The sequence below is a fragment of the Syngnathus acus genome, chromosome 13, assembly GCF_901709675.1.
Source record: "Syngnathus acus chromosome 13, fSynAcu1.2, whole genome shotgun sequence".
In the NCBI taxonomy this organism is placed as follows: Eukaryota; Metazoa; Chordata; class Actinopteri; order Syngnathiformes; family Syngnathidae; genus Syngnathus; species Syngnathus acus.
Genome location: NC_051098.1, coordinates 2,483,431 through 2,505,868, shown reverse-complemented (window position 1 = coordinate 2,505,868; position 22,438 = coordinate 2,483,431). Strand labels below are relative to the sequence as shown.

Genomic DNA, 22,438 nt, shown 5'->3' with positions numbered 1-22,438 from the left:
AATGTTCCAAGCCAGTTGATATGATGCAAGCGTTACGGTCTCTGAGTGGTTTGTAAATTTTTGGAAAAAATGCATCTGCTTTTCTGCCTGACTTTTCAAAGTGACCAACCTGTGCTTGCGAAGTTCAGTCCCTTTTGGAAATTCCTGGTCGATATTAGGATGGACTGAGCTGAAGTGACGCTGAAGATTTGAAGCTTTGAAATGCGCTAATGATGCCTGACATATAAGGCAGAATGGCTTGCCATTACGTTCAACAAAAAAATATAAACTCTCCCAACGTCCTGTGTTCTTCTTCATATTTTCGTTTGGCTGTGCTTTTTTTCCCTGCCATTTTGAGAGCGAACTTGAAACAAATTATTTACAACTCAAATGAACGCGCGCATTTGTCATCATTTAGCGTACGTCATTCTTCTTCTTTTCAACTCAAACAGATTCAACTGGTCAGCGCGCCACCGCTACCTAGGGGGAATAAATGGCAGCGCCAGCCAAGCATTTTGACGCTTGTCATGTGAAATCGCCTGAAGAGCCGCATGAAACCAGCCAAAGAGCGGCATGCGGCTTGCGAGCCGCGGGTTGGCCACTGCTGATCTAGCTCATCCCGGGGGATCCCAAGGCGTTCCCAGGCCAGCTGAGAGACATAGTCTCTCCAGCGCGTCCTGGGTCGTCCCCGGGGTCTCCTACCGGTGGGACATGCCCGGAACACCTCCCCAGGGAGGCGTCCAGGAGGCATCCTGATGAGATGCCCGAGCCACCTCATCTGGCTCCTCTCAACGTGGAGGAGTAGCGACTCTACTCCGAGTCTCTCCCGGATGACCGAACTTCTCACCCTATCTCTCAGGGAGAGCCCGGACATCCTGCGGAGAAAACTCATTTCGGCCGCTTGTATCCGGGATCTCGTTCTTTCGGTCACGACCCATAGCTCGTGACCATAGGTGAGGGTTGGCTCAGCTCTCTCTTTACCACGACGGACCGGTACAGAGTCCGCATTACTGCCGACGCTGCACCGATCCGCCTGTCGATCTCGCGCTCCATCCTCCCCTCACTCGTGAACAAGACCCCAAGATACTTAAACTCCTCCACTTGGGGCAGGATCTCATCCCCGATCCGGAGAGGGCATTCCACCCTTTTCCGATCGAGGACCATGGACTCTGATTTGGAGGTGCTGACCCTCATCCCGACCCCTTCACACTCGGCTGCGAACCGCTCCAGTGAGAGCTGGAGATCACGGCCTGAAGAAGCCAACAGCACCACGTCGTCTGCAAAAAGCAGAGACTCGATGCTGAGGTCCCCAAACCGGACACCCTCAACGCCTCGGCTGCGCCTAGAAATTCTGTCCATAAAAATTATGAACAGAATCGGTGACAAAGGGCAGCCTTGGCGGAGTCCAACCCTCACTGGGAACGAATCCGACTTACTGCCGGAAATGCGGACCAAACTCTGGCATCGGTGATACAGGGACCGAACCGCCCTTATCAGTTGGCTCGGTACCCCGTACTCCCGAAGCACCCCCCACAGAACCTCCCGAGGGACACGGTCGAACGCCTTCTCCAAGTCCACAAAACACATGTGGACTGGTTGGGCGAACTCCAATGCACCCTCGAGGATCCTGCAGAGGGTGAAGAGCTGGTCCACTGTTCCACGGCCAGGACGAAAGCCACACTGTTCCTCCTGAATCCGAGGTTCGACCTCCCGACGGACCCTCCTCTCCAGCACCCCTGAATAGACCTTACCAGGGAGGCTGAGGAGTGTAATTCCCCTGTAATTGGAACACACCCTCCGGTCCCCCTTCTTAAAGAGGGGAACCACCACCCCAGTCTGCCAATCCAGAGGCACTGTCCCCGATGTCCACGCGATGTTGTAGAGACGTGTCAGCCATGACAGCCCCACAACATCCAGAGCCCTTAAGAAATCCGGGCGGATCTCATCCACCGAGGAGTTTTTTAACTACCTCAGTGACTTCGACCCCAGAGATTGGAGAGTCCGCCTCAGAGTCCACAGGCCCTGCTTCCACAATGGAAGGCGTGTCGGTGGAATTGAGGAGGTCTTCGAAGTATTCTCCCCACCGACACACGACGTCCCGAGTCGAGGTCAGCAGCACGCCATCTCCACTGTAAAGAGTGTTGACGTTGCACTGCTTCCCCCTCCTGAGACGCCGGATGGTGGACCAGAATTTCCTCGAAGCCGTCCGGAAGTCATTCTCCATGGCCTCGCCAAACTCCTCCCACGCCCGGGTTTTTGCCTCAGCAACCTCCGAAGCCGCGTTCCGCTTGGCCATCTGGTACCTGTCAGCTGCCTCCGGAGTCCCGCAGGCCAAAACGGCCCGATAGGACTCCTTCTTCAGCTTGACGGCATCCCTTACCGCCGGTGTCCACCAGCGGGTTTGGGGATTGCCGCCATGACAGGCACCAATGACCTTACGGCCACAGCTCCGGTCGGCCGCCTCAACAATGGAGGCGCGGAACAAGGTCCACTCGGACTCAATGTCCCCCGCCTCCCCCGGGACGTGGGAAAAGCTCTGCCGGAGGTGGGAGTTGAAGCTCTTCCTGACAGGGGATTCCGCCAGACGTTCCCAGCAGACCCTCACAGAGCGTTTGGGTCTGCCAGGTCGGACCGGCATCTTCCCCCACCATCGGAGCCAACCCACCACCAGGTGGTGATCAGTTGACAGCTCCGCCCCTCTCTTCGCCCAAGTGTCCAAAACATGCGGCTGCAAATCCGATGACACGACTACAAAGTCGATCATCGAACTGCGGCCTAGGGTGTCCTGGTGCCAAGTGCACACATGGACACCCTTATGTTTGAACATGGTGTTCATTATAGAAAATCCGTGTCGAGCACAGAAGTCCAATAATAGAACACCGCTCGGGTTCAGATCGGGGGGCCGTTCCTCCCAATCACGCCCTTCCAGGTCTCACTGTCATTGCCCACGTGAGCATTGAAGTCACCCAGTAGAACGATGGAGTCCCCAGAAGGAGCGCTCTCCAGCACTTCCTCCAGGGACTCCAAGAAGGGTGGGTACTCTGAGCTGCCGTTTGGTGCATAGACAAAAACAACAGTCAGGACCCGTCCCCCCACCCGAAGGCGGAGGGAGGCTACCCTCTCGTTCACCGGGGTGAACCCCAATGTGCAGGCGCCCAGCCGGGGGGCAATAAGTATACCCACACCTGCTCGACGCCTCTCACCGTGGGCAACTCCAGAGTGGAAGAGAGTCCAGCCCCTCTCGAGAGGGCTTGTACCGGAACCCAAACTGTGCGTGGAGGCAAGTCCGACTATATCTAGTCGGAACTTTTCTGCCTCGCACACCAGCTCGGGCTCCTTTCCAGCCAGAGAGGTGACATTCCATGTCCCAAGAGCCAGCTTCTGCAGCCGGGGATCAGACCGCCAAGGTCCCTGCCTTTGGCCGCCGCCCAGCTTGCACTGCACCCGACCCCTTTGGCCCCTCCCACAGGTGGTGAGCCCATGGGAAGGGGGACCCACGTTTCCTTTTCGGGCTGTGCCCGGCCGGGCCCCATGGGCGAAGGCCCGGCCACCAGACGCTCTCCTTCGAGCCCCGCCTCCAGGCCTGGCTCCAGAGGGGGGCCCCGGTGACCCGCGTCCGGGCGAGGGAAAACGAGATCCATTTAGTTTGTTCGTCATAAGGGGCTCTGTCTGATTTGTTATTTGTAATATTATTGTTTTCGTTACGATTGTTGTTGTTGTTGTTGTTATTATCATTGTTATTACTAGTGTCATATCACATCCCAATTACAGTACCGCTTGAAATCATGTAGGAAGGCTTGAGAGACTCAGACTCACAAAAAAAATAGAGTAATAGCGTTAGAGTTTGTCTACTTGAGCATTTTACTGACCGAAATTACATTGCACTATTGTACTGTTGGTGTACTATTTCCAAAATAAAGACCAAAATAATAACTGACCAAAATTATATTGCACTATTGTACTATTGTGTACTATTTCCAAAATAAAGACAGCACTTACAGTACATGCATTATTTATATAGCACTTTCACAACTATAGCTGTAACAGGACATATAAAATGGTGGAATCTAACCATATTGCGGAGAAGCAATAAGGAATTGAATAAATTATTTCTTTTAGGATGCCCTGATTGACATGGTGCGTCGCTCCAAAGTCCACTTTGTCCATTGTCTGCTGCCCAAAGCGGAGGCAGTTGGAGGAGGAAGCGAGCTGCGTGTTGGACATGGAGAGAGTGCAGATTCAGGGCTCATGACTTTGGATGTTGGTCTCCTAAGAGCTCAGCTACGAGGATCGAAACTGCTGGATGCATTGCGCATTTACAGACAAGGTATTTAAAATAAATAATCATAATTTAAATATACTGTTTGAATGGTACAATGGTCTTATTTATTTTTAGTATTTATGATGTTTATGTTATCCTAACAGTGTGTACTTTGGCCTTTTTCTTGATCATTTGTGAATGACAAAAACTGACTATTTGAAATTTGTAATCCAAGTTTAGATAATCAAATTTGACAATCATCTGCATTCATTGTACGATTGACGTTGTCGTTTGTGCTGTACATTTTAGCCATTTGTTAGATTCCCCTTGTCAATATTTCACCCAGTTATATTATTTTATTCTTATCTCAATTTGACCAACCATTCTGTAAATTTAGTATTGTAATAGTGTACATGTTAAAATCCCCGTATCTTTTTCCCAGAATTTTCTCTGGTCATCTCGAGAAGCTTAAAGCTTGTTCTCAAGATGCAAAGGCCCTTCTATCTTGACACATTTTTGTCATTCTTTCTACTCGTCCAGGATACCCAGACCACATGGTATTCTCTGAGTTCCGAAGGCGTTTTGATGTCCTGGCACCACATTTGACCAAGAAGCATGGGCGTCACTACATTGTGACAGATGAGAAGAGGGTGAGCGTGATATTTTTCTCTTTAAATCTGGCGTGATGGGTGAAATACTAAACTACAAAGTATTGGCTATTATAGTAGCTAAGATACTGAAGAGTGTCCTGGATTCAATTATTGAAGAAACGCAGTCTGGTTTCATGGCAAATAGACAGACTGTAATTAATAATGTTGGACTAGTTGTAGACTAGACTAGACCAGTTTAGACTTGTTGGTGATGTCATGTCATGCAAATGTGTCAGCTGATTGTATTTTTGGGTTTCCAGGCAGTGGAGGAATTGCTAGAGTCCTTGGATTTGGAGAAAAGCAACTACCACATGGGACTAAGTCGGGTGAGTGTAGGTTTTTTATATGTACTATATTATATATATATATATATATATATATATATACATACACCGTATCTTTCGGACTAAAAGTCGTGTTTTTTTTATAGTTTGGGTGGCGGGGCGACTTATACTCAGGAGCGACTTATATGTGAAATTATTCACAATTGTTTACTAGATCATTAACACATTACTTACTTACTACTGTAGTTGATCCCTTCACATGTTATTTTCACTTTAAACTGCATAAGGGTGCACTATGGTTGTGGAATAATTGGAGCCTCACTGACAATGAGTTCCGTTCACTCCCTTCCGGAGTCAGGAGATTTAATGATTTGGAGTGACACAGATGGTTCGATAAACTACTTATTTCTGTTATACCGTAAATGTCGGACCATAAGCCGCGACTATTTTCTCAAATTTTGAACCCCGCGGTTTATAGTCCTGTGCGGCTTATTTAGGATTTTTTTTCCATGATTGTTGTGATGACTTGATCACTTTTATACACTTCTAAAAAGGCTGTGGACCGCTGTTGTGCGGTATCTTGAAGAAAAAAACAACAACAAAAATACTATTTTGAAACACTACTATGGCTGCTGCTTATTCTGGCTGTGTTGCTTGTGACTATTATGAGCTTTAGTAGGAATGCACGCTAGGTGACCTGCGTCAAAGGGCTCTAAACCCTTTCTCTTACTCTGCCATGTGACTCAGAGATTACACAAAGCAGTGGCGCTGTTTGGACCATCTGCATTGTATTAAAACCCAATCAATCAGCATTTAAATTAAATTCTTCTGACATTTTGCTCACCAAAAACAAGTTGTAATGAATGTGAACTTTTAATGCATTTTATTCAGAAGGTTACTTTGAACGGCTTAAATGGCGGCGTGGCGTATTTATGGATTTATACGGCCTCCAGGGGGCGCTCTAGCAGGAAGTAAGAGCGAGACAGACGAAGAAGAGATAATGCGCCGAAGAAGACGTGCTAGTTTGATTGTGTTTTGAACATTTCGCGCATCATGCACACACCCTCATCATGGAAAACACACGAAGAAATGCATATGATGCAGCTTTTAAGTTAAAAGCAATCGATTTGGCTGTCAAAGAGGGAAATAGAGCTGCTGCACGTAAGCTTGACATCAATGAATCGATGGTGAGACGTTGGAGACGGCAGCGTGAAGAACTGACACAATGCAAAAAGACGACAAAAGCTTTCAGAGGTAATAAAAGCAGATGGCCCGAAGTTGAAAACATTCTTGAAGACTGGGTGAACACACAGAGAGCAGACGGCCGAGGTGTTTCCACCATGCAGATCCGACTGAAAGCCAAAACAATCGCCACCGAAAAGAAGATTGAAGATTTTACAGGTGGACCATCGTGGTGTCTCGGATTTATGAGACGAAAGGGCCTGTCAATCAGGGCACGGACGACTGTGTGTCAGCAACTCCCTCCCGACTCCGAGGAAAAAGTTACAAACTTCCACAAATTCACACAAACAAAGATAGCTGAGAATTCCATCGGACCAGACGAGATCATAAATATGGATGAAGTGCCTTTGACGTTTGACCTGCCTCTCACTAGGACTGTAAACAGGAAAGGTGAATCCTCCGTCACGCTGAAAACAACTGGCCATGAGAGAACGCATTTCACTTGTGTTCTGAGCTGCACAGCATCCGGACAAAAGCTTCCACCAATGGTGATTTTTAAGCGGATGACTATGCCAAAAGAAAACCTCCCGAAAGGCATCGTCGTGAAAGTAAACACGAAAGGGTGGATGATGGAAAGCCTAATGAAGGAATGGCTGGCGGAGTGCTACGGGAAGCGACCAGGAGGATTTTTTCACAGAAAAAAAGCACTGCTCGTTTTGGACAGCATGAGGGCCCATATCACAGATTCTGTGAAAGCTGCCATCAAGAGGACAAACTCAATTCCAGCTGTGATTCCTGGGGGCACAACAAAGTATTTGCAGCCACTCGACATCAGTGTGAATCGTGCATTTAAAGTGGCACTCCGAGTTGAGTGGGAGGCGTGGATGACCAGCGGCGAGAAATCATTCCCCAAAACTGGCCGCATGCGAAGAGCAACTTTTGCTCAAGTCTGCCAGTGGATCCTGACCGCGTGGGGCAGTGTGAAAAAATCCACGATTATCAACGGGTTTCGAAAGGCTGGACTGCTGCGTGATGAAGAGAACGGCACGAGCACAACTTCGCCTCGAGACGAAAGTGACAGTGAGAGGGACAACGAAAAAGAGAGAGACGGTGTGAAAGTGTCTGACGAAGTCATCCTGAGGCTGTTCAAGTCCGACACTGAAGAAGACGACTTCAGTGGTTTTAGTGCACAGGAGGAAGATGAAGATAGCGATCAATGACTTTTCTGGTAGGCTGGTTATTTTTTTAACCAGCGGTGTTACTGCCGTTGTACTGTCGTGTTGCTGCTGTGTTATTGCCGTGTTGTTGCTGTGTTACAGGCACTTTTTGGAAAAAGACATTTATTTACAGTAAGCGATCAATGACTTTTCTGGTAGGCTGGTTATTTTTTTAACCAGCGGTGTTACTGCAGTTTTACTGCCGTTGTACTGTCGTGTTGCTGCTGTGTTATTGCCGTGTTGTTGCCGTGTTACAGGCACCTTTTGGAAAAATACATCTATTTACGGTAAGCGATCAATGACTTTTCTGGTAGGCTGGTTATTTTTTTAACCAGATGTGTTACTGCAGTTTTACTGTCGTTGTACTGCCTTGTTGCTGCTGTGTTACTGCCGTGCACTTTTGATGGAAAAATGCATGTATTTACGGTAATTAAAAATTACGGTAAAAAATCTTTCTGCGTATCATCTTTCTGTGTAAATATCTCATGTTACAACGTGGACACCTGCGGCTTATAGGCCGGTGCGGCTTATATATGTACACATTTGTTTTTCTTTCTAAATTTAGTTGGTGCGGCTTATATTCAGGTGCGCTCTATAGTCCGGAAATTAAGGTAGTTATTTGATATATAGTTTATTTAGAGTAGCAACGTGTATGTTGTTAGACTTCAGTAGTTTCCGATTGTCTAACGAGGCCGTGAAGGCAACAGGGGGGAGACCGGAAGAGCGATCCAGAGCGCTTGCTTTGAGCACACACTCATATGTTGAGTTCTTGTTTTGTGAAATAAAGAGCCAGTTACCAAACACACGTCTTGCCTGGTACTTTGGTAACACTACAATATAGTTATATAGTATATAACTATCGTCCCAGCTGCAATAGGCGCCATACGGAGAGTCCGCGCCGCAATCGGCGGCATTCGGGGAGTCCGCGCCGCAATCGGCGGCATTCAGGGAGTTCGCATCACAATCGGCGGCATTCGCGGATCCCGCGCCACAATCAACGGCATTCTAGGAGTCCGCGCCGCAATTGGCGGAATTCCGGGAGTCTGCGCCACAATCGGCGGCATTCGGGGGGTCCCCCGCCGCAATCGGCAGCATATGGAGTTTCCCAGCTGCAATCTGCGGATTCGGGGAGTCCGCGTCGCAATCGGCGGCATTCGGGAAGTCCGCGCCGAAATCGGCGGCATTTGGGGAGCCCCAGCTGCAATCGGCGAGATTCGGGGAGTCCGCGCCGCAATCGGCGGCATTCGGGGAGTCCGCGCCGCAATCGGCGGCATTCAGGGAGTTCGCATCGCAATCGGCAGCATTCGCGGAGCCTGCGCCACAATCGACGGCATTCTAAGAGTCCGCAGCACAATCGGCGGAATTCCGGGAGTCTGCGTCACAATCGGCGGCATTCGCGCCACAATCGGCGGCATTTGGGGAGTCCGCGCCGCAATCAGCAGCATACGGGGAGTCCCAGCCGCAATCGCAATCGACGGGATTTGGGGTGTCCGCGTGCAATCGGCTACATTCGGGGAGTCCACGCCGCAATCGGCAGCATACGGGGAGTCCCAGCCGCAATCGACGGCATACATGGAGTCCCAGCCGCAATTGGCGGCATTCGGGGAGTCGCCGCCGCAATCGGCGGCATACGGGGAGTCCCGGCCGCAATCGGCGGCATACAGGGAGTGACTATAATATACGTATACGTAGATCTGTGGAATAATTGGAGTCGCAACTGACGACGAGGCTGACGACGAGGCTGACGTCAGCGGCGCACGTAGTTCTGGAGTTAACAGCTGTGTTTTTTTTTTTTTTAAGTGACAAGGAAGACGAAGTGGAGCCTCGGTTTTCGAACACAATCCATTGCAGAAGGCTGTTCGAGAAGTGAATCGTTCGAATTCCAAATCATGTTTTCCCATTACAAATAATGGAAAAAAATTCAAGCCGTTCCAAGCAAATAAAAATGCTTTTTTAAAGCATTTTTTTATTATTTTACACCATAAACTGCATAAATAAGTGAGTAGGTAATGTATAAATAATATAATATATATAATAATATAAATAATAATAAACTGAATTAATAGAGTAGGCTAGGCTGGGGAATGTATTGCTGTATCTGTAGCAACTCGCCTGTGTGTTTCATTCTAATAGTAAAAGATATATCTTTAAATTGTGAGGGAAACAAAAGCACATCAAAAGACCAGCTATTGGATGCTATTTGCTATTGGATGTATCTCACTTCTCTTTCTAAATTATTGAACCATCCTCCGCTTGCCCTGAAAACAAACCCTTCAGGAACCAGACTAGGGCCTTTTTTTTCCAGGTCCTCAAAAAGATGTCTCGCTTTGGCACAAATGGTGCCCTCAGTAACAGTATCCCCCACTAACTGTTGCTCATTAATGAAAATTAGCAAGAGTTTTCTTCTTCCAGCACCTGTGGCCGTTGTTTGGTAAGCACAGTCGCCCCTCTCGCAACATCACTTCCTTTAAGAGCGTCTTTGTTTTTCAGGATCGAGCTTATTGTCGATTTTGCCATGCAAACTCCCGCGCCAACTCTGACACACGCACACCTGACTCATATTTTGCGATTAATTCTTTTTTAAATTCAACCCGTTTTGCGCACCTCTTTCCTCTTTTCGCCATGATCAGCTTTACTGCTCCCACTTGCTTCCTTTGGAGGCATGATTAGAGTTGATGCAATCCTCAGAATAACGAGAATGTAATAATGAATGGAGTCAGTTGGCATGCGGGTCCTCTCGGCTCATCTCGCGAGGTTCGACAACCGAAATTTTGTCCGACATCCGAAGCAAAAAATCTCGAATGTTTTGTTCAAATACCAATTTGTTCAAGAACTGTGACGTTCGAAAACCGAGGCTCCACTGTATGTGTGTATATTAGGGGTGTAAATCACGGGTTTTGTCACGATACGATATCATATCGATACAAAGAATCACGATACGATATTTGCAGATATCTTAAAGCCTGCTGTGATTCATTCACGATACATCACGATATAGTGCTCCACGATCGATTTTTTTATTTTTATTTATTTTATTTTTTTTAAATAAAAAATATAGAACAATATCCTGATTTATAACAATTCATGCGCAAAATCAACAAGGTACTGCAAACTCTTTATTTAGGAAATTACAAGAGTATTGTAGTATACAAAGTGCTTATTTTAACACTGAACTTTATCAAATTCCTATATTTTTTCTCATATAAGTAAAGAAAATGAATATTCTTTCTTTTTTTGTAATACCATTAACTTTAAAGTGCATTACTGAACTATTTATTTACAATAATTTTAATTGTCCGTTGAGCCATCTTTTCTTTGGAATCCAAAGTGCTTCCAAACGAATGACTTGAAGCCCAAAGGGGAGCGAATTTCCTCGTCTTCTTGGACACTAGCCATAGCACCAGCCCAGGAGCCGCGTAGTTGTCGGCTCCCCTTTCACGTGCCTGCTCTGCTCACAACACGCCGCGTACTGCTCCCGGAAAGAGGAAGCAAGCAACAATGAACTGGATTTCAAAATAAAGTCGCGTCTAATGTCCGAGGTCAAACACGGCGATATAAATTGATGTTTACGTTTAGCATTGATGCCAATAAATCGTAGAGCATTATATCGATTAATCGATGTGTATCGATGAATCGTTACACCCCTAGTGTATATATATACCGTAATTTTCGGACTACAAGCCGCACCGGACTATAAGCCGCAACAGCTAAAATCCGGGGATATTTCAGTTTTTTTCTTATATAAGCCGCACCGGACTATAAGCCGCACGTGCACACGAGTTTTTTACAAAGAAAGACAGTACACAGAAAGCCTTTTTAAAGTTTTAATAACATACTTTAACATGTCTTTCTAAACATTGCCTGTGACGCAGCAGTAGTACCGCAGCAACACGGAAGTGTGCACGCGAGTTATTAACAAAGAAAGACTGGACACAGAAAGCTTTTTTAAAGTTTTAATAACATACCTTAACATTTCTTTCCAAACACTGCCTGTGACGCGGTAGTAATACCGCAGCAACACGGAAGTAACACAGCACTAATAGGGTTTGATTAAATAAAACATACCGGTAAAAGTCACTGAGACGCGGCGGTAACACAGCAGCAACACGGTAGCACAGCACTAACAGGGCTGATTAAAAAAGCATACAAGTAAAAGTAAAAAAAAGAGCTTCATCGTCATCTTCCTCCTGTAAATTGAAACCATCGAAGTCTTCCGATTGGAATAGCGTTAGTTATCCTTTGCCACACACTTTCTCAGTATCTCTTTCGTCGTCGGTTTTATGCATTTCTTCTAGCATTTTCCATGATGAGGGTCTGTTCATGCTAATTTTATTCATGCACGAAGCGCTAAATTACATTAAACTAGCGAGCGACACGTATAGCTCCAGAGTAGACGGGACCACGAAATAAAGAAAAGGGTGATGCAACACAATGTCATCAACATCGACTGCCTTTAGCTTAAAAGCGGCATCATATGCATTTCTTTTGTCCCCCATAATGACGGTTTGTGTATAAAAGCTTCCTTTCAGTAATGTCCGTCTTGATCTCGTTCTGTCTCTTCTTTGTGTGAATTGTACGGCACTATTTGCCTGGCGGATGGACATGCGATCAACACACCACTTTTCTCCCCAGTGACCGTGTCCATATATCCCTCCGCCCAGCAAAGCGGTGCCGCACAACAGCCTTTTTACGAGTGTATAAAAGTGATCAAGTCATCACAAAAATCACGGAAATAATCATATATAAGCCCCCCATAATGATGGTTTGTGTATAAAGCTTCCTTTCAGTAATGTCCGTCTTGATCTCGTTCTGTCTCATCTTTGTGTAAATTTTACGGCACTATTTGCCTGGCGGATGGACATGCGATCAACACACCACTTTTCTCCCCAGTGACCATGTCATATCCCTCCGCCCAGCAAAGCAGTGCTGCACAACAGCAGTCCACAGCCTTTTTACGAGTGTATAAAAGTGATCAAGTCGTCACAAAAATCACGGAAAAAATTCTATATGAGCCCCCCACAATGACGGTTTGTGTATAAAAGCTTCCTTTCAGTATTGTCCGTCTTGATCTCGTTCTGTCTCATCTTTGTGTAAATTTTACGGCACTATTTGCCTGGCGGATGGACATGCGATCAACACACCACTTTTCTCCCCAGTGACCGTGTCATATATCCCTCCGCCCAGCAAAGCGGTGCCGCACAACAGCGGTCCACAGCCTTTTTACGAGTGTATAAAAGTGATCAAGTCATCACAAAAATCATGGAAAAAATCCTATATAAGCCCGCCATAATGACGGTTTGTGTATAAAAGCTTCCTTTCAGTAATGTCCGTCTTGATCTCGTTCTGTCTCTTCTTTGTGTGAATTATACAGCACTATTTGCCTGGCGGATGGACATGCGATCAACACAACACTTTTCTTCCCAGTGACTGTGTCACATATCCCTCCGCCCACCAAAGCAGTGCCGCACAACAGCGGCCCACAGCCTTTTTACGAGTGTATAAAAGTGATCAAGTCATCCCAAAAATCATGGAAAAAATCCTACATAAGCCGCAGGGTTCAAAATTTTGGAAAAAAGTCGCGGCTTATAGTCCGAAATTTACGGTGTGTGTGTATATATATATATATATATATATATATATATATATATATATATATATATATATATGTATGTATGCTGACAGGCTATGCAGTTAGACTGAACTGCTGTCTGTCTCTATGTCGTTGTTTAAGTGTTCAAACACTGTGGCTATATTAACTAATTTCCGTAGTTAAGCTGATGTATATAATATCTAGTGTTTTTTGTCATCTGTCTGTAACGTTGTGTTTCTTTTGATGAACAAAACGGCTTTATATATATATATATACACACACACAATATATATGACTTTGATACATTTGATTTTTTTTTACAGCTACTCAATTCATGACTTTTTTATTTAACTCATTGGGGAGAGGGTTCATTCATCAAAGTCCATTGTCCAATTGATTGAAGTACGATTTCTATGGTCTACAAACACCCATAACAGTACAAATTTATTTCCAACATTATTGTGAATAAATGTAAAACATCTTGAAACTGTTAAAGTTGATCCAAAATTGGTTGATTGGAAGTGAGGTGGATTCCTTTTTCCACCTCCGTTGCGATTGCATGATTCCCCCCCAAATAAATAAATAAACAAACAAACAATTGTATACTGTAACGAGCGTGTTTGAAAGATGCGTGCAATACTGCATGACAGAACTCATGCCATTGAAGAACAATAGTAGATATGAATAGGGGGCTACGACATGCTCTTTTGAGCTTTGTGCCTACGGTAATGGTGAGCTAATTAGGGCTTTGTTTTTTATGTTTCTTCATTTTAAGTTGTATTACATCAATAAGTTTTGTGTTGTTGTCAAGTTTCAGTGACATTGGGTTACTTAACAGCAACAATTTGCTGTTACTCTCCTTGCTTTCTTGGAAGTAGTCGACAAATACATTTAAATGATAAGAAATCTTGAAAATTGCTTGAGTGGTGACCAAAATCTCAAAATCAATTTCATAATATGGTAGAGAAATACATTTAAAAAATGAGAAATCTTGAGAATTGTGTTCCAGTTAGTATCGTAATATAATGATAACTTTTCTGCTCTCCTCGCTCAGGTTTTCTTCAGAGCCGGGACTCTGTCAAGGCTTGAGGAGCAGCGGGTTGTTCAGACCAGAAGAAATATCTCTCTGTTCCAGGGTGCATGCAGAGGATATTTGGCCAGACAAGCTTTCAAAAAGAGGAAGGTGAGAAGGCTACTTTATACTCAGGCGGTCGCTGCCCACCTGGGAGTCACTGCGGCAAGATTTACTGCAGTTTCACTCCAAGTCGAAGGGTATCGCTACGGCTGATATTGGCCAGGACACCACAGGGTGCATTTTATGGCCAGTTCCAGTCACTGTTTTAACTTTGTCGAACACGATATAAACAACAGCTACAACGATGGAGAATGTGCCTGCTAGAACAAAGGACAGGCAGCGTAGGGGTTATGTGCCTGTTGTAGGCTTCTTTGACCACATTCTCACATAACATATATGCCACTGCCAAGCTTCACAGCAGCAGCAAAGCACTGCTCCTCAGTGGTGACTCTCAAATCCAAGTCAGTTATTTCGACGTTATACAAAATATTATCCGGCAGGCATCCTAAAGCAGAGCGGGTGTTCTCTTTGGGGCAAACGGCTTTCAATTTTTGCCTGTGTGACAGTGTGAGAGAGAGGCTTATGGCAAACATTTAAACCTCATTATTTTGCTAATTTACACATCTACTTAATTTATGGACACCCACTTCTGGATTAACACTCACATTCGGTCTGAACTAGTGTATTAAGGATTAAACTTGCGAGTTTCAGGTTTTCGCAAAATGGGCATCCGCAGTTTTAGTTTCCGCAAAATGGGCATGCATGAGTAATGGAGGGACCATTCGATATCTGAGACAGGATGGCCACCTCTGAGTAATAATAAAATGAAGACAAAACTACATCGTACCACTCAAAGGAAATAGATTTATGTGAAATAAATAATGCGCGTTACTTGTGTAAGCTAAGATTGCTGAGAAGGTTAGGAGTACATATAGGTAAAATATATATATTTATATAAATAAAATTTATTATTATTATTATTATTAAAAACAATCGGCAAATATTGGCATTTGGCTGATTATTTTGGCTGATGTTTGGGCCCTAATTGGCTGATTTAATCAGCTAGATAATTACCAAAAGGCAACCAAAAAACATGTGCACTTATTCATGTTTTTCGATTCAGTCTTGTATTGTTCTTGTCTTCCGATGAAAACAATTCTGTATGCTTTCCGTCTGACAGATCCAGGATTTAGCAATCCGTTGTATCCAGAAGAACATAAAGAAGAATCGTGGGGTTAAAGATTGGCCATGGTGGAAGCTTTTCACTCATGTCAGACCTCTGATTGAGGTGCAACTCACTGAGGAACAGATCCGTGGCAAGGATGTAAGCATAAAACGTATACGATCATGTGGTTTCGTCTCTTTTGGGATTTCATTTTGCTAAGACATAAATAACCAATTGATAATAAAGTTCTCAAAGTTATAAAGTATTTAAATTTTAAATGAGTGACTATTGAATCATTGAATTATCGACTACACAGATTAATTTTCTATCATACATCTTATGCCGCATTCTAGGAAGAGATCCTTCACCTGAAACAGAAACTGGAGAAAGTCGAGAAAGAAAGGAATGAACTGAGACTCAACAATGACCGTCTTGAGAGCAGGGTAAATTGCAAAAACACAAAAACAAACAAGTCTGAATTACAATTGTTTTGAACAAACAAGAAGTGTCTGACAGTGAAGCATACCAAGGTAACAAACTAAAAAAAATGTTTTGCAATGTTTTTTTCGGGGTGTACTAAAAAAAATCCATATCATCGTGGGTCTTTTTTTACAATAGACGTGTTGATACGGAGGCGTCAGAATAAATATTGCACATTAGTTTATAAAGTTTCCCGGTGCGTCTCGGAAAGCTGCTCCTTGTAGTGCAATGCACACACCTTTCTACCAGGCATGCTGCTGATGGTAAATTGGGCCACTGCTAACAGTAAAATATGGGAAAGAAATGCCATCCAATATAATAAAATTAAGTCTGTCACTGACACACTAATTAGATTAATTAATTACGCTGCAAATTACGCACTATAAAATTAACGCTACTAATCATGAATGTCAAGTAAGTGTGCAAATATTTCAAATGCAGCCCATTGAGCTATGCGTAGGGTGAGGCGACTTATCACTTCCTTGTTGAGCTACATTGCTCTTCTCTTCCCAGAGTCTCTCGTTTAAATTTGCACCACTTACCTCAAGTGTGCACTCTCTTCCTGTCAGCCCATAGTCGATGGCAATGCCTGGCCACAAATATGTATGTAATTATAATTAAACATTGTTAATATCATGGTAGTAGGAGGAAGGCATCATTCACCAGAGTGCAGTTTGAAACTAACATGAGCCAACAAAAACCTGGCATTTGAACAGGGGTTATAGCTACAACATACAAAACTAGAAAATGCAATTTCTGGAGAAATTGCGTGTGAAGGCGAAGAAATTGAATGACTTCTGGGGGAATGCTGCAGAATGATGTTGGGATGAATTGAATTACTTGAGAAATGTAGAAATGAGAAGTATAAAATGAAATTTAGGAGAATATGGGGTGAATTTCAAAATTGTAAATGTGGAATTTTTGGTAAGTGGGAAGTTGTGAAATAAGTAGGCAAAAGATGAACAGTTGAAAGTCGGAATGGGTTGAATCGGTTGAAAAATGTCGTAATTAGAGTTGAAAAACAAAATTTTGGAGAATTTGGCGTGAATTTCAAAATTGAAAATTGGGAATTTTTGGTAAGTTGAAAGTTGTGGAATAGGTAGGCAAAAGATAAACAGATGAAAGTTGAAACGGGTTGAATCGGTTGAAAAATCTAGACATTAGAGCAGTGGTTCTTAACCTGGGTTCGATCGAACCCTAGGGGTTCGGTGAGTCGGTCTCAGGGGTTCGACAGAGACTCCACTGAGGAGGTCCGAACAAACCTGATTTATTGTGTAAATTCTGATTTGCCAGTATGTAATTTGTTGTGAGTTCATGCATTGTGTTGGTTTTGTTCGTTGAACAAGGTGATATTCATGCACGGCTCATTTTGTACACTGGTAAAAAACATCTATGTCTTGAATTAAAAAAAAACAAAATAATTCACTAACGATGGGTTCGGTGAATGTGCATATGAAACTGGTGGGGTTCGGTACCTCCAACAAGGTTAAGAACCACTGCGAGCAAATGTTCAATCCCCATAGAGAATGAATGGGAATTTAAATAAAAAATTGCGCCAAAACATTTTGAAATTTGGAAGGAAACGAAAACTACGGGTTCAAGAAGTTCATTTGGAGTTCAAAAATTGTAGAAGTTAGAGCAAATGTTGAATCCCCATAGAGAATGAATGGGAATTTAAAAAAAAAAATTGCGGCAAAATGTTTTGAAATTTGTAACGAAACGAAAACTACGGATTCAAGAGGTTCACTTTGGAGTTCAAAATTTGAAACGGGTTGAATCGGACAAAATTTTTAGAAGTTAGAGCAAATGTTCAATCCCCATAGAGAATGAATGGGAATTTAAAAATAAAATTGCGCCAAAGATTTTTGAAATTTGGAAGGAAACGAAAACTACGGGTTCATTTGGAGTTCAAAAGTTGAAATGGGTTGAATCGGACAAAAATTGTACAAGTTAGAGCAAATGTTGAATCCCCATAGAGAATGAATGGGAATTCTTTTAAAAATTGTGCCAAAAATTTTTGAAATTTTGAACGAAACGAAAACTACGGGTTCAAGCGGTTCACGTTGGAGTTCAAAAGTTGAAACGGGTTGAATTGGACAAAAATTGTAGAAGTTAGAGCAAATGTTCAATCCCCATAGAGAATGAATGGGAATTTAATTTTTTTTAGGTCACTTCCGGTTTAATTTAGGTTACTTCCGGTTTATTTGGGTCACTTCCAGTTCAATTTAGGTCACTTCCGGTTTAGCTGAGGTCACTTCCTGTTTATTTGGGGTCACTTCCGGTTTAAAAAGGTCACTTCCGGTTTGATTTGAGGCACTTCCGGTTTCCTTCAGGTCAATTCCGGTTTATTTGGGGCACTTCCGGTTTAATTTAGGTCACTTCCGGTTTGGCTGAGGTCACTTCTGGTTTATTTTGGGTCACTTCCGGTTTATTTGGGTCACTTCCGGTTTGATATGGGGCACTTCCGGTTTACCTGAGGTCACTTCTGGTTCATTTGGGGTCACTTCCGGTTTGATTTGGGGCACTTCTGGTTCATTCTGAGTTCATTCAGGGGGCACTTCAGGGTCAATCCAAGATGGCCGCCACACTGGAAGTGGGGGTTAAGGGGTGAATTGTGTAAGCATCGTGGAAGTGGGGGTGAAAGGGGTGAATATGGTAAGCATAAGGTGAACAACGTGAATAAAGTTGGAATGGGTTGAATCGGTTGAAAAATGTAGAAATTAGAAGGGAAAAACTAAATTTTGAAAAATTTGTTGTGAATTTCAAAATTGAAAATTTTGAATTTTTGGTAAGTGGGAAGGTGTGGAATAGGTAGGCAAAAGACGAACAATTGAAAGTTGGAACGAGTTGAATCGGTTGAAAAATGTAGAAATGAGAAGTGAAAAAGGAAATTTTGTGAAATGTTTCAAGTCAAGTCAAGTCAAGTTTATTTGTATAGCCCTAAATCACAAGCAGTCTCAAAGGGCTTCACATCGACAAATATTGACAATTATTCTCAAAGCATCCCCTGATCTTAAGCTCCCAAAAGGGCAAGGAAAAACTCAAAAACCCCTGCCAGGGGAAAATGAGAAACCTTGAGAAGGGACCACAGATGGAAGGATCCCCCTTTTAGGATCACCAGGTTGAAATGGATGCAGAGAGGGCACAAATAATACATAATATGAAAATCAAAAAAAGTGGATGTCCAAGTCAGAGCGAGGGGCTGCCGGAGGAGCCCTCTACTATCCTGGCAGTGTCTTCGAGGAGGTTGAGCTGCAGTTCCCCCAACCTGAATTGGCCCACGAGAATCCAGATAGCCGCTGTCAGCTTGGGTGCCACCTAACCACCTCCCCGGCTGGGGAGGGGGGGGGAGAGAAAACAAAACAAACTCCGGCCGAATCGGCCACTACAGGTTAGTTAAAGGCCATGTCATAGAAATGTGTCTTTAAACGTGTCTTAAATGTTTCTCCTGCGGTAGCAGTCCTAATATCCATTGGTAGGGCATTCCAAAGCTCTGGAGCCCGGATAGAAAATGTCTGCAGGGTCTAGAGTCTAGACCCTGCAGACATTTTCTTGGCCCTCGGTGTCGCTAAAAGGGTAGCGTTTTGCGAACGAAGGTTACGAGACGGAACATAAGGAACAACTAGGTCGACGAGATATGAAGGCGCTAAGCCATGCAGTGATTTATAGATTAATAGAAGAACCTTGAAGTCACATCTTTAATGTGACTTCGCAAATTTTAAACGTGAAAACGTGAGTTTTTTTGATTTGGCAAGTTTGGGAATGTCTCCTATGTGATTTGAATATGCTGAATGATGTGAATTTCAAACTGGAACGACGTAAATGTGAAATGTTGAATGTGCCATTAAGAATGAATGGGAAAAAATTTGCCGGAAATTTGTGAATTTTGTGAAAACGGAAATTTTTTGGAATGAAAAAAATGTAAGCAACTGTGTCATGAATATTTGGAATAAGTTGAAAGTGTTAAGCCAGTTAAGCGCCTTCACACAATAAAGGACAGGAATAACAATAGTACACTAATAATGTAATATAACAAACTGTGATAACCAGGATTTATGATCATATTTAGTAGATTTGCGGAAAACCTCAAGTGTGTGTGTGTGTGTGTGTGTGTGTGTGTGTGTGTGTGTGTGTGTGTGTGTGTGTGTGTGTGTGTGTGTGTGTGTGTGTGTGTGTGTGTGTGTGTGTGTGTGTGTGTGTGTGTGTGTTGATATGATCAGATTACTGAGCTGTCATCGGAGTTGACTGATGAACGGAATACAGGGGAGTCGGCCTCCCAGCTACTGGAAACTGAAACATCCGAGAGACTCCGTCTTGAGAAGGACATGAAGGACCTGCAGGTAGATGCACATATGCACACACACACACACGCGCACACACACGCACACACACGCGCACACACACGCGCGCATGCACGCACATGTTACTTTCATTTGTTAAGATTTTGTTACTTTCGCTTGTTGAGACTGTGCTCAGAGCAATCTTTTGCTTTCACGTATCCATTAGGCCCAGTTTGACGACACGAAGAAGCAAATGGAATTCATGGAGATGGAAGTGATGGAGGCTCGTCTAATCAGGGCCTCTGAACTCAATGGAGTGTTGGATGATGATGAATCAGGTAAGACTTTTTCCTAGACAAGCGCCAACAGCAAGAGTACCGTCTTTTTCGGACTAAAAGTCGCTCCGGAATATAGGTCGCATTAAAGTTACAGTTAACGTCCCAATGATCGTCACACACACATCTGGGTGTGGTGAAATTTGTCCTCTGCATTTAACCCATCCCCATGTGATTTTGATCCATCCCCTGGGGGAGAGGGGAGCAGTGAGCAGCAGCGGTGCCGCGCTCGGGAATCATTTGGTGATCTAACCCCCAAATTCCAACCCTTAATGCTGAGTGCCAAGCATGGAGGCAATGGGTCCCATTTTTACAGTCTTTGGTATGACCCGGCCGGGGTTTGAACCCACAACTTTCCAGTTTCAGGGCGGACACTGAGCTGGTCTTAGCCATAAAATGCACAATAACGTGAAAAAAAACATATATAAGTCGCTCAGGAGTATAAGTCGCATTTTGGGGGAAATTTATTCTACAAAATCCAACACCAAGAACAGACATGAACGAGCAACAACAGGCTAAACGATAGGTATGCTAACGTGACATAAACAGAAACGAAGAGCTGAGAAGGGGCCTGACGTAACATTCAGTTATTCAAATAACTACATATTACATAAATTACACGTTTATAAAACCATCTGTGTCACTCCAATTCATTAAATCCATCGATCGTCCTTTGTCAACAATGCGTGCGCGCCGCTGACGGCGCTTGCACTTCAAAATATTCCACAGGCCCATATAACGATATATAAATTAGAAATCAAATAACTATTATATAAGCAATAATATTATCAAACCATCTGTGTCACTCCAAATCATTAAATCCATCGATCAAATTCCTCGTCCTTTGTCAACAACGCCGCGCGTGCGTGCGCCCTGACGTCAGCCTCGTCGTTTTTCCACAGATCTAGTATATAACTATGTTGTAGCATTAACAAAGTACAAGGACCCAAGCACCGGCGTCGACTTACAGGCGTGTGGCGGTGTGGACTTCCATCCCCGGAGGTGGCACTTCCAGCCACGGAGGTGGAAGAGAGCTCCATAGAATAGGACCGGGCGTGTGTAAAAGCCATGTCCGAGCCCCATCCACCGTCCCCGGACAGCCACCCGGCCGAGCACCGGCCCCTGACTTCCATCCACGGAGGTGAAAGAGAGCTCCGTAGAGTAGGACCGGGCGTGCGTAAAAGCCATGTCCGAGCCCCATCCACCGTCCCCGGGCAGCCACCCGGCCGAGCGCCGGCCCTCGACTTCCATCCATGGACGTGAAAGAGAGCTCCGTAGAGTAGGACCGGCCGTGCGTAAAAGCCATAATAGTTTTTCAAACCTTCTGTGTCACTCCAAATCATTAAATCCTTCAAACTCTTAGTCCTCCGTGTCACTTACAAACAAAGCCGCTAATGATGTTGGTAGTATGTGGGGCCCTTCGTCATCTTCGTCATCCCGTGATCGAATCTTTGTCCTTTATGTAAACAACCGCCGCGCCGCGCTGCTGACGTCACTTGAAATTCAAATTACAGTAGTCCCTTGCTACATCGCGGTTTCTTTATCGCGGTTTCACTTTTTTTTTAAATTTTTTAATTTTTGAAAATTTATGAAAAAATTCACATATAAGTCGCTCCTCAGTATAAGTCGCCCCCCCACCCAAACTATGAATAAAACGCGACTTATAGTCCGAAAAATACGGTAACTAATCAGTTCAAACTCATGTTTGTATTGAACTGACGCTAGTTTGCATTGTATGGGCATGTATTTGCCAAATCCTCTATGCTAATCAACAAACATTGGCTAAAGTTTCTTTGTTTAATCATTTTTGGACATGAGTATGATTTTAATTTTTTTAAATAAAATACCCTAAAATAGCTGCAAAAAAAAAATATATAAAGCTGAATGGTACTTTTCAGTAAAACTTTGAATTATAATTAATCAAACCTTTCAATATTCTT

General features: G+C 44.0%; 1 protein-coding gene across 7 annotated transcripts in view; it reads left to right on the top strand.

Moving 5' to 3' along the window:
• myo18ab (myosin XVIIIAb) overlaps nucleotides 1-22,438 on the top strand; it is a 183,696-nt gene that overhangs the window by 83,626 nt on the left and 77,632 nt on the right. For all 7 annotated transcript variants that reach the window (XM_037268375.1, XM_037268374.1, XM_037268371.1 and 4 more), the window contains 8 exons: nucleotides 4,099-4,306; nucleotides 4,781-4,890; nucleotides 5,151-5,216; nucleotides 14,218-14,346; nucleotides 15,419-15,562; nucleotides 15,757-15,846; nucleotides 20,104-20,223; nucleotides 20,390-20,501. In XM_037268375.1, the coding sequence (XP_037124270.1) occupies nucleotides 4,099-4,306; nucleotides 4,781-4,890; nucleotides 5,151-5,216; nucleotides 14,218-14,346; nucleotides 15,419-15,562; nucleotides 15,757-15,846; nucleotides 20,104-20,223; nucleotides 20,390-20,501 (979 nt within the window). The remainder of the gene's footprint in view (nucleotides 1-4,098; nucleotides 4,307-4,780; nucleotides 4,891-5,150; nucleotides 5,217-14,217; nucleotides 14,347-15,418; nucleotides 15,563-15,756; nucleotides 15,847-20,103; nucleotides 20,224-20,389; nucleotides 20,502-22,438) is intronic.